The 12,082-nt window shown below is 44.3% G+C and overlaps 1 protein-coding gene across 1 annotated transcript; it reads left to right on the top strand.

Annotated features, from left to right (window-relative positions):
• Positions 1-244: 244 nt before the first annotated feature.
• ankha (ANKH inorganic pyrophosphate transport regulator a) lies at positions 245-11,554 on the top strand. The gene is made up of 12 exons (XM_083995404.1): positions 245-943; positions 2,038-2,254; positions 2,464-2,582; positions 2,829-2,912; positions 3,004-3,174; positions 3,270-3,404; positions 4,134-4,226; positions 4,314-4,406; positions 8,192-8,321; positions 8,456-8,579; positions 8,819-8,918; positions 10,582-11,554. Exons 1-12 carry the CDS (start codon positions 848-850, stop codon positions 10,708-10,710), a joined length of 1,491 nt encoding a protein of 496 aa, XP_083851530.1. The 5' UTR covers positions 245-847; the 3' UTR covers positions 10,711-11,554.
• Positions 11,555-12,082: the final 528 nt, after the last annotated feature.

Raw genomic sequence — 12,082 nt, 5'->3', positions numbered from 1 at the left:
CCAAATATTTGTCTGCATGTAAGCTACAGTAGGTAATAACAATGAGATAATGTGTGTTTATTTCATATGACCAGTCAAATGACCAGATGCCAGATCAGAGTAATAGTGTTTCTATGCGCTTTTGTGCTGCGTTACTGTAAACACACATTATGTAGCCCCTGTTGTGTTGTGTTGTGTGTGTATACGCAGTCAAAATAAAAACCAGGTTTGGACTCGGTGATGATGTCACGGCCGGGATGCCAGGCCCACGTGCGGGGCAGCAGCAGTGGGCTCGAGGCTCGGGGAGGGTCGACACCAACCAGACCGCTTTAGCACAGCACAGGCGCAGTGAAATGCGGAGCTAGAAAACTAATCTAACCGGTCCGGGATTATCATCGCCTTCCCCTTAAATCTCTCCCGACGACGATAACGCAGGACGCCTCCACGCTTGAATTCGGCGCTGTTTTTTTTTTCTTTTCCTGTCACCTCGCCTCTCCCTCCCTCCCTCCACCCCTCCACCCCTCCACCATGATTTGCGGGGAAGATGCGCCCGTCTGAAATTTCCGTTGACCTTCGCCTCCGCTCAGCAGCACCGAAGCAGCAGCAGCAGCCGCCGCACCGTGACGCTCCGCCGCTGCCCGCCGACACAGGAGCAGCGCCCCCCGGGCTCCTGCCGCCGCTGCCCCGGTCCGACAGCCTCAGCCTCAGCCTCCCCGTCTCCTCCTCTCCGTCTCCTTCTCCGTCTCCTTCTTCTAGAAACCCCGGAGCTGTGATCGCCTTCCCCAGCCGGCAACGTCTTTGATTTTTTTTTTCTCAATCAATCAAGACCGAGGCAGATGCCCCTCGCTCTGTCAGCCCGGCTTGTACTATGGTGGAGTTTCCATCCCTCAGTCCTTACTGGCCCCTCATCCGCTTCCTGGTGCCTCTGGCCATCACCAATGTTGCCATCGACCTCGGGGAACAGGTAACGTCTCTGCGCTCTCGGTCAATAACAGTAACGGTGAAATAACGTTAACCCCTGAACGCAGCACCGCGGCTCTGCCTCGGCTAGCCGCGGCTAACGGTTTTTTATTTTTAACATTTTTTTTTTTTTGCGTGTTTATTTTCCGTATGTCAACCGGAGCATCTGTGTTTTAGGCTCCGGAAAACACCGACACCCCCTCCCCCTACCCCCTCTCCCTCCGGTGTATGGGGGCTTGTTTGTTGGTTTGAAGATGACCGGCTTGTAGCTAACTGTTAAACGTTACAGCTAGCTTAGCGGATACACTGGGAGGTGATGTGAAGATATCCATTCAGGCTTTTTTATTTTTTATTTTCCATGCATTATGTAGGAAGAGGAGAGACGTGTGGACCCTCTCTCCTCTCTCTCTCTCTGTCTTCCTCTTTCTCTCTGGCGAAGGCCCGTGTTTATCCTGAGATGTTATAAAAAGAAACGTCGTCACTTCTGTCACTAAAAAACGCTCCTGCGGCGTTCACTGTCACTTGTCACCTGCCTGTCATCTGATTAATCAGTAAAGCTCAACCCGGGCCTGTGTTGTTGTGGAGATGATGGTGATGGCGGAGCTCGATTCACACACAGATAAAAAAAATAATAATCTAATTTTCCCGTCTGAACGTTTCCTGCTTTTTCTCAGGACTGGTCTGGCCTCTGTCCTCACCCATGGGACACTGGTCAGATAGTGTGAGAGTAAAAAAAAAAAAGACAGAAAGAGAAAGGGGAAAAAAACACATTGAGGCTTGGAAATGTCAGGATTAAGCTTATGTAATGGCTCTGTTAGCTAGTATAAATAGCACACAGTCCTAAAAGGGAAAGGGCAGCTGTAGTAGTTCTTAGGGTAAAATGGACAGAGAAATATTTCTTGGATAAAGTGTAGTGGGTGTTTCCTATCCAGACATTATGATGATATCACTATTCTGCTCTAGCCAAAGGTCTACTTTTATTATCCCTGTAAAGCTCATGTAAGCATTTTATTGTTTTTTAATGCAGAAATGATGTAAACGGAGAGCTAAAGTTCAGTGTCCTTCCTCTAACACCTCTCCCTCTGACACCTTCCTCAGGCCCTCAACAGGGGCATAGCCACAGTCAAAAAGGATGCAGTGCAAATGCTGGCCAGCTACGGCCTGGCCTACTCCCTGATGAAGTTCTTCACCGGGCCCATGAGTGACTTCAAGAATGTGGGTTTGGTGTTTGTCAACAGCAAGAGGGACCGGAGGAAGGCTGTGTTCTGCATGGTGGCGGCCGGAGCCATCGCGTTCACCCTGCACATCCTGATAGGTGTGTGTTTACGTGGTTGTTTGTGCGCTTATGATGACACACTGGGCCTATACCACATCCTGTAAAAGTGAATTTTTTGGCAGCTTGTGGCAAACCCAAAGTTTTGTTATTGTAGCTAACCCCCGCCCGTCCTCGCTGAAAGGTCTTGCACAATCCCTGAATGAAAATATCCTCTGCTTACCTGTGGTTTGCTCTTCTTTTTTCTGTAGCTTACACAGATTTAGGGTACTACATCATTAATAAGCTCCACCACGTGGATGACACTGTGGGGAACAAGACGAGAAAGGCTTTCTTATACCTGGCTGCATTCCCTTTGTTGGATGCGATGGTGAGTGTGGAGTACGCCAGGATTATTTCTGCATAAGTGTTCAGACATTTCATCATGCAAGCGATGGATTTACACACATCTGACCCCAGCAATAGATGGTTTATAATCCTCTGGTGAGGCTGGTTTCAAAAGCTAGACATCCAGCCTGACTCCCAGCTGAGGAAATAAACCCAAATAGAGCTTTTGTTTGTTGCTGAATTCTTGGTGTCCCGGGTTGAACATCTTTGTCCATTGTTCTGTCTGAAGGCGTGGATTCATGCAGGGATACTCCTCAAGCACAAGTACAGCGTCATAGTAGGCTCAGCCTCGATCTCCGATGTTGTGGCCCAGGTAACAAGATCCATTTGGTGGTATTTTATTTATATATAGAGGGAATCTGTCCTTTTAGTGTTTAATTAGCTCTGTTCCTTCTTCCCTGCAGATTGTGTTCGTGGCCATTCTCCTCCACAGTAACCTGGAGTGCGTGGAGCCGTTACTCATCCCGATCCTCTCCCTCTATATGGGTGCCTTGGTCCGTTTTAGCATCGTCGGTCTGGGTTACTACTGTAACATTCACGACACCATCCCAGACTCCAGTGGACTCGATGTGGGGGTAAGTGCTGCCTTTTTTCTGTTAAATTGTTAAAACTGAAATGACAAAAAAGGGGGAAAAGGACAGATTTACTGTGTTTGTCCTGGTCCCTGCAGGGCGATGCCACCATCAAGAAGATGCTGAGCTTCTGGTGGCCCCTGGCCCTCATCCTGGCCACTCAGCGCATCAGTCGACCCATCGTCAACCTCTTTGTGTCTCGTGACCTCAAGGGGACCCATGAGGCCACAGAGGTGGGTGTATCAGGGATTTAATCTGCCAAAACCTATCTAGGCTGTTGCTTTTGAAAACATTGTCCTCTCTGTCAGTATGACGACCAACTTTCATTTTGGATTACAAACTAAAGTTTTATTTTTCACATTTAAGCTGTCATATTATTTAATACCGCTACTTGTACCAGTATTACAGACTATTGTTGGATATAAGAGGTCATAAAGAGGGATTTTACAGCTAAGAGAAGCCAGTGGACCAATTTTCCCCTCAAGTTATTGCAGATGAAATGCCAGACGCTAACAAACTCCCTCTGGAGCTTTCTGGCTTACAGAGACCCTAACTACTAGAGACAATGCATAGCTGTTTACCAGAATGAACTGGAAATCATTGACAACACTGGCTGCCAGTGGTTTGGGTGATTCACCATGTTCATGTGAAACTCAGGGCATGATTACACTGAGTGAAAACATTCCGACATGGCCCTACTGTTCCTGCGTTAAAGCCTGACACTGGCCGTTGTTGTTCGGGGGCACAATAACAAGCTCAAGGCTGTTATCCAATCGTAAACTTGTGAAAAACCGCACACTGCTGGGAAAGTGAAGAGACGGGACCGTGGGCTTTCATGTCCGTCTATTGTTAGACACCTGTCATTAATTTAGCCGTGTGTGGCGCGTGTGGTTATTTTCAGCGTTTAAAACGTGGCGGCGTGCTGCGGATGACTTATAGCGGGTGAATCTCTGTCATTGCAGGCCGTGGCTGTGCTCACAGCCACATACCCCGTGGGTCACATGCCCTACGGTTGGTTGACCGAACTGAGAGCCGTGTACCCTGCCTTTGACAAGGTAAACCACACTTCCCCTCTGCGTGTGTGTTTGTGTCGCGGTGGTAACAGTTTACTGCCACTAATGCCCCTTTTTTCCCACCAACAGAACAATCCCAGCAACAAGATGAACGCCAGCAGTCCCGTCACCAAGACCCATATTAAAAAGTTTACATTCTGCTGTCTGGCCCTATCACTCACGGTAAGATGAGGAAGAGGGTGTTTATATTTTATTTTTCGTAGTCACATAATTTTACTGGTAATGTTCTCAGAATAACAGATGAACAGATTCAGAAAGAAGGTGTGGTTGACGGTTTGTTTTTGTGGCGTCGGTGTTGTGGTGTGTGGAGACATTCCTAAACCTCTGGCTGCAGTGCAAAGCTGTGGCAAGAAAATCAATCGGCACACTATGAATCTGCGATAGATTTTTTGATGGATTTATCATGTTTTTATATATTATTAAGCTCAACTGCTAAATCATTTCTGGTTCTAGCTTCTGTTTGTGAGAATGTGCAGGATATTCTACATGTTTTTTTAGTCAGGAAAAAAAGACGGATCTGCAAAATAGTTTCAAGCATTTTCACTACTTTCAGATGTTTTGTGCATTAGAAATAATGAATAACCACACAGTTTCTTTGCAGGTATTTCTGATGACTAGATGTGATGTGTAGACCCACATTGACACTTGATACATGTAGTATAAAGTTACAGTCTCAGTTTTCATGAGTCAGTCCCTCCCAAGCATTGTTTACAACATAAATGTCCTTCATTGAGACCTGACCTTTTACCTACAGTAGGTGTCAGCTGTCTGACCACGGTGCCTTGCAAAACCTCAGATCCCGAGTTAGACATGTTAACCTCTAAATGCAATTATGCAATTTAGCATAATTTGTGTCATGCTATATTCACGTTATGTTTCCACTTTTCTAATCTTGCTGTACACAGATAACTGGTATGTCGGTCAAGGCTCAGCTGTAAAACTGACATAACCGGTCTACTGCTATGCGTAAACAAATTTGACAGTTATTGCAAAAGGCAATGTCGGTCAGAGCTTTACCACAAAACCCTCTTTTACACTGGAGTGTTTTCTCAGGGATAAATTTAGGGACTAAAAAAAAAAAGAAAAAAAAGAGGTCTCATGTTGAAGACAAGTTCATTATGCTGGTACAGCTGTACACTAATGCTCAAAGTGATGGGGGTTAACAGCTTGGTTGCAAGTTGTACTGAATGTACTTTTCCTTAGCTGTCCTGTCGTGGTTTCAGGTTGCACAGAGAGGGAGACACATTAGGGTGGAATTTGTGAAGAGGCTGAGGGGCTTTTGTTCCTCACTCCGACAGTCCAACCCAAAGCTTTAAGGGCTTAATAAAATAGGCATTCACATAAAACATATCGGTTAACACATTCCTGAAGCCCCTCGCAGGTGTACTTTACTGTTATTTATTTAACTGTAATAATTAGTGGTGCAGTCAGTCACGTTACGCACAATGCCGTGTTTATGTTTCTCAGCAGTATTTGAAAAATCCACTGCCCACAGATGTAGAGGAACGCACAACAATACAGTCTCTGATCGTGTCTGCCTTGCACTCATTGTTGAACGATTCAAAGTGAATTTCTGTGCAGCAAAAGGGAGCCTTTCCCCCAGTTAGTCGTCTTAACAGCTCAAATAAGAAAAACAGGAAGTGTGTGGCCAAGGTTGGGTCTTTTTTTTAGGAGGAGGAGGAGGAGGAGAATGGCACACCAGATGTGGAATCCCAGCGCTGTAAACATGTATGTGAGGGTGTGTGCACAGCTCAGAACAACAGGAAGATAGGTATGGCCTGTAGCGCTGGTGAGAACACAGGCTGACGGCCCACATGCCAGGACTTGTCCTGATTACAGATGAAGGAAAGACAACAGAACGAGAAACAGCAAGAGGAAGACATAGTGTATTCAAGAAGGGAAATGAGTAATGTTCCGTGACAAATAATTTCATAGCATGAAAACAGATTTTGTCGAGGAGACAGTGAGTGTGGAAGTCTCACCTTGTTTAGAGAAGCCACAGCTGAGTCAGGGGAGACGGCGCTGTCGCCTGAGCCACACAAATTAGTTGTTATCTGTCTGCATCTTGCTAAAATCATAAGGTGGTTAGGTAAGGCCAAATGAAGTCATCAGTGACAAGTACAGTAATCCCTAGGTATATTTTGGTTGAGAGGATCAAAACTCATAAAACCACATCAAAGGGTTTTGTGCAATCAACCATTTTCTGTTATCTGAGTCTTAAAACAGTGAGAGGATGAAATGTTTATGGATTTACTCAATCTTTTATATATCTTTTCTCCTCTGTCTCTTTTCTCTTAGAATAAATTCTGACTCGGCATTAGCAGCAGCATAAAATGAATGTACATTTACAGTGACTCATTCTGTGGACACTTTATCTCGAGGTTGCAGGTGCATGGAGAGAGATATACAGAGCATGTCAGTTGAGTAAGAAGCAAATTACAAAGACAGAACTGGAGGAAATGATAAAGCTGATTGAATGAAGTGATCATTCACTCCACCACCTCAACCAAAAATTCTGGGATTACTAGTTGTTTTACATCTCAGAACAAGAAGATCCATAAACCGAAATTGTAGAGTCAAGCATGTTTGGTAGGCCTACTGTGCTCGAGGCTAAACAGTTGTGATGTGACATTAATGTGAGTAGCAAAAAGCAAGACAGAGGAGAGTGATGAAGCATGGAGTGACATAAACTGCTTTTGGATAGTTGAAGACCAGATGTGCTGGTGCATGCCAGAGCATTTGCAGATGTTTTATTGTGCATGCTGGCCGCCCTGCCAGAAGGTTGTCACAGACATCAAGACGGGAAATGACCAGTGTTGAACGGATAATGCCTGATCTGACTTGACTCAGTGACAGATGCATCGTCAGACATGACTTATTGTAGACTTGCTGGAAAGAGTGAGGTGGAGCTGGGCTTGATATTAATGTGTTGCTGAACAGAAGGACTGGCTGAAATCAGCTGGAGTTTAGCCTGTTAAAGAGATTAAAGGTGACAGTCAGAAGTAAATTTTCCAGATAACAATTTGACAGATGGAGTAAGGTATCATCAGCATAAGAATGGTAAGAAGAACTACTGTAGGTGGTATGAAATGGAAAGAGAAGGGGACCAAGCACAGATCCTTGTGGTACACCAGTGGAAAGACGGACTCTTTTGTTTGCCATTGTCACGTAATCCTGAAATGACTTCTCATGTTTGGGCAGACAGGAGGATGGAGAAGAGGTTCACCACAATGTCTTGCCTGAATGTAACATGTAATCTGCCTGAAAAGGCAAGAATGAAATCAGCTCTGTTTTCAGACGAACAAGAAGGAAGTACAAGTGGGCGCAGACAACTGGAAAGTCCAGAGGCTATTATGATAACTTTGCCTTTTTGCAGATGAGTGTGTTGCAAGCATCTGACACGGCAATGCAATGAGTCAGTCAGTGTCCTCAAACAAACACTTGTGGAATAAATTTGCAGAAAAATTCGAGACGGCATCTATCAAAAACATCCAGCAGTAGCCAGCAGCCAGCAGGGTAGTCAGTGCAATGTAGTCAGTCAGAGCAGGCCCAGAAAGGCACCTTTTATGGGTCTCAAGGGCCATTGATGCTTGTCCCAAGTTTGGAGTGGAGGGAAATGATCTGTATACAATTATACAACAAATGGATGTATTCATGTTCAGATCAGACAGGTTTATACTTCTGTTTAACACTGCGGATCACACAGTAATAGCTCAGAGACGCTTTGGTAATTTTTGCACGTGCCTCGGCAACTGCTTCTAGAAACAATTACATTGTCTGTCATGTGTTTGCTCGCTCGCTTGTTTTATGTGAGCTTCAAAGGCCTACATTCAATCCGAAACCCCTTGAGTTAATGAACTAATGAAATCTAATGAGGCGTGCTGGGCGACTCTATTGTGGTGCAGCGAACGCAAAAATTAATTTGCTTTTGCTCATTTTGTGTCCAGCTTTGCTTTGTGGTGTTTTGGAGTCCACATGTATCAGAGAAGATCCTAGTTGATGTCATTGGAGTGAAGTATACTTTCGCTGAGCTGTGTGTGGTCCCGCTCCGAATTTTCTCCTTTTTTCCCTTGCCAGGTAAGACACTCGATTTGATGTTTTTCAGCATCAGTGTCCAGCTGCATTTTCCTTCCTGCTGTGGCTTTAACCCACCGGGGCGTAGCTTCGGACCAGTGGGGTGATGTTTCCACTTTGTGTGTGTGTGTTTGCAGTGACTGTTCGGGCTCATTTGACTGGATGGCTCATGACCCTGAAAAAGACCTTTGTGCTGGCCCCGAGCTCAGTTCTCCGCATCATTGTCCTCATCACCAGTCTAGTTGTGCTGCCTTATATGGGGTAAGTCAACACTTCAGAGAACATTGTCAGGGTCACAAAGGTCAGCACCGTGACTCAGGCGTACTGTTATTGTTACAGTATTGTGCAGTTTTCTGGTAAAATGTACGTGTGTATGTCCTATTTTTAGCACCAAGCAGGAGGAAGATTAGAAAACGAACTCCTCTACACCTCTAAAGCTGTAAAATAATCTGCATGAAAGGCAGCGACGACTGAAAACTCACTGTAATTGTTTATTTCAGGGTTCACGGGGCCACGCTCGGGGTTGGATCCCTCCTGGCCGGTTTCATAGGGGAGTCGACAATGGTTGCCATAGCAGCGTGCTATGTTTATCGACAACAGGTGAGAACACCTGGGTTGAGGTCACCTCACACTGGATAGCACCCACCTTCTAATGTGTTTTCTAATTCCGCACATCTCATCAGCAGCCACTTGAGCCAGGTGTGTCTCTCACTTATGATCAACCCGTTCGGTCGTCAGGGATTACATCATCATCCAAAGTGATTCAACCATGAACACAAACAAAGGAAAAGATCTCTGAAGCCTCTCAATTCGTGCAGCGTTTTATCTACACAGCTTGTCAATATCTTTGTGTGTGAATACAAGTTCGTCCTTATCAATGAAGTTTGTATTGTAGTGGTTTAAAAGAGAATGTGGCCTCACGCGGCACTCAGAGCAGAGTTGTCACTTTCTTCTACTTCCTGTACTGTCAGTTTGTGTCTTGCTGATTGTGTCTCAGGAAACTGTTTCTCAATTCATTTCATGTGAAAGGCTTTTCTAGTCGTGGGCCAATAATCAAACAGATGGCCTTGCTACATCCTATTCATCCAGATTATCACACAGTTACGATGAAGAAGAGGTCTATGCAGTCCAAGCAGCTGTCACTCTTTTATTAAGTTTTCTCAGTAGAGCCTAGATTCCAGTTAACCAGGTTGATGCAGTTTCCTGACATGTGTGTCAACAGCCTCCAGCTTGTTTAACTGTGTCCAATGATGATTCATTATTTAAATAAGTAATATATAGTTTAGCAAATAAGGTTCTTCCTGAGAATTAAGGTCAATATGGGTTTCATTCATGTCCATTCAATATGGAGCTCTATCATTTGTTTTTCAGTTTTTAGTATTAACGACGTACGTTAATTATAATGACAGGGAACTAGTTTTGAGTTGACAGACATGCATGCAACCGCCGCACACGAACGTTGCACGATACCAGGGCTGATTAACATGTGATATCTTGTAACTGAACTGGAAAAATGACAAGCTGTGCTTCTACTATAGGGGATTATGTGACTGACTCTTTCTTGGCCCGACGCGGTTTCGGTTGGTTATCTGTCGTCCTCACGTAAAACCACAAAGTGCGGTTTGACACAGTTTTTTGTACAGATTAAACAAACAAGACTCAACAAGCAGATTAGCAAGCTTTAGAGGTTCAGAGCCCCAGGCTAGCTGTTTCCCTTTTCCCACTCTTTCTGCTTTAAGCTGTATATTTACCAGGCCGATATCTCATTGATATTCTCATCAAACCTTTTACTTATTCATTGTGCCTGATTTATAATACCCATAAAGTAAGGAAAGATACAGTGCTACATGATATGTTCTATTTAGGGCTTTAGAAAGTCCAGTATTTGACTGACTACTGCAAAACTGTCTGAATCCTCTCTCTGAATATATATTATTAACTTTCCAATTTGATTTTTCCCCTAATTTCTATATATTGAGGTTTGAGTCCTTTCCTGTGTCCCTTCATGACCGTAATGAGGTCAACAGGTTCAGGAGGATCTATGTGCTCCTAAATACTCAGATCTGCACGTGAGGATAGGGTTACTCACCCAGTTGTTATGTTCTTCTATTTTGCAGCTTACCAAGAGTAAGATTAGCACAACAATGGTTTAAACCGCTCTAAACGGTACTATTGTTTATTTTTTTGGCAGTTCCACTTCCCCCGTTACCTCAGAGAGCCTAAGAGAATGTGTTTTTCATTCCTTTATCTGCCGTCCCCTCAGAAAAACAACGAGATGTCCAACGAGCTGGTGGTGGAGGGCGAGGACTCGGCCCCGATGAGCGAGGTGTGCACCAGGACTCAGATGGACTCCATCGAGGAGCTCCAGGAGGAGGAGGAGGAGCAGGAGTGAACTCTTTGACGGCAGGGGAAGGTAAAGCCGACCTCCACGTGGACCTTTGCTGAAGAGGAGACCGCTGAGTGTTACAGTGCTGGAGAGCAGAGAGGACCTGGTTATGGTTTGGTTTCAGAGGTTCTCCCCACAGAACTTGAACTTTTCAGTCAGCGTGACGGGGTCTTCTCCACGTCGACCTACACTTCATTAAAAATGCACACTGTAAAGAAAGCCATGCACCTCCCAAGTGTTCATCCATCAGCGTAAATACCTTCGTCTTCCGACCTTTTCAACAGTTCTCATAGTTTTGCATCATCACATTAGCGGGTGTATTAACCACTTTCATGTGTTTACTGGTAAACAAGGGAAAAATCGACACGGGAGAACTCTTCCTCCTCAGCAGCGAGAATGAAACGTCTGTCGAGTGGTAGTGGAGTTGCCAAAATACAGAGTTCCATTATTTTATGTTATTTTATCAAGATTAAGCAGCAAGGCCTTGCTTGAATTCAAATATAGACATGTTGTGGGACTTGTTGGGTTGTGCAATCGTATTTTACATACAATGGTGTACAGATTATTGTTGTTTTATATAGGTAATGCAATGTGTATATTTAATTGCCCAGAGGGGTCAGGAATCCCTCGTTATATCATTGCGTGTGTTACAAAATACAGTTATGATTGTTCACTTTCCATGCAGTCTGGGAGTCGATCTACTTTTGTTTTGCCAAGCATTTTCCTGGTAGTATTCAGACTGTCGTATGTACTGTATATACTGTATAGGCATTCTTATTTGGCAAATAAATTGCTTTATTATTAACTCTTGCTTTGCTGGCACTGGCCTCAGTGTACTGGTATATTCTTTTCCTTTACTTGTGATCCTAATTAAAACACATATTGTAGAAAGGAGCTGAAGTTGAAACTAATGCAGTCTAACACGACAGTCCCACAGTGAATCAGTTTAGTACAGGCTGTGTCATAGAGGTGTTGATTGAAGTGTGCTCACTCTGAAAGATGAAGCTTGGGGAACTGGTGGATTGTGAAGTTATCTCCACAACGCCAACTCCTCTGAAAGTGAACATTATTGTCAAAACGTGGTGTTCGGCTGCATTTACTGTAGCTACATGTGCATGATAAACCATCAGCTGTATCTGCAGTATGTGTTACTTCAGTGAGAAAGTACTTATGTTTATGGTCTCTCGCGCCACTGTCGTTTTGCTCCTTGTAAGCGATGCACTAAGAAATCGTTATAAAATCAATTACTGGTAATCAATTGTATAGTTTAAACAAATGGTGGAATGCCAAAGGGAAGTAAAGTCATTTTGTCCGATACATCAGAAGTTGTATCAGATCATAATTCATGAACTGATCAGGTTGTCGTAAGATCTCAGTC

Source organism: Trachurus trachurus, assembly GCF_905171665.1.
Source record: "Trachurus trachurus genome assembly, chromosome: 20".
Lineage (NCBI taxonomy): Eukaryota > Metazoa > Chordata > Actinopteri > Carangiformes > Carangidae > Trachurus > Trachurus trachurus.
The sequence above is the reverse complement of the archived record's forward strand: the minus strand, read 5'-3'. Positions and strand labels throughout refer to the sequence as shown.

Coding starts and splice junctions, on each gene's coding strand:
- ankha (XM_083995404.1), top strand. CDS start 848: ATGGTGGAGTTTCCATCCCTCAGTCCTTACTGGCCCCTCATCCGCTTC. Junction 3,405..4,133: donor GGACCCATGAGGCCACAGAG/GTGGGTGTATCA, acceptor CTGTCATTGCAG/GCCGTGGCTGTGCTCACAGC. Junction 4,227..4,313: donor TGTACCCTGCCTTTGACAAG/GTAAACCACACT, acceptor TCCCACCAACAG/AACAATCCCAGCAACAAGAT.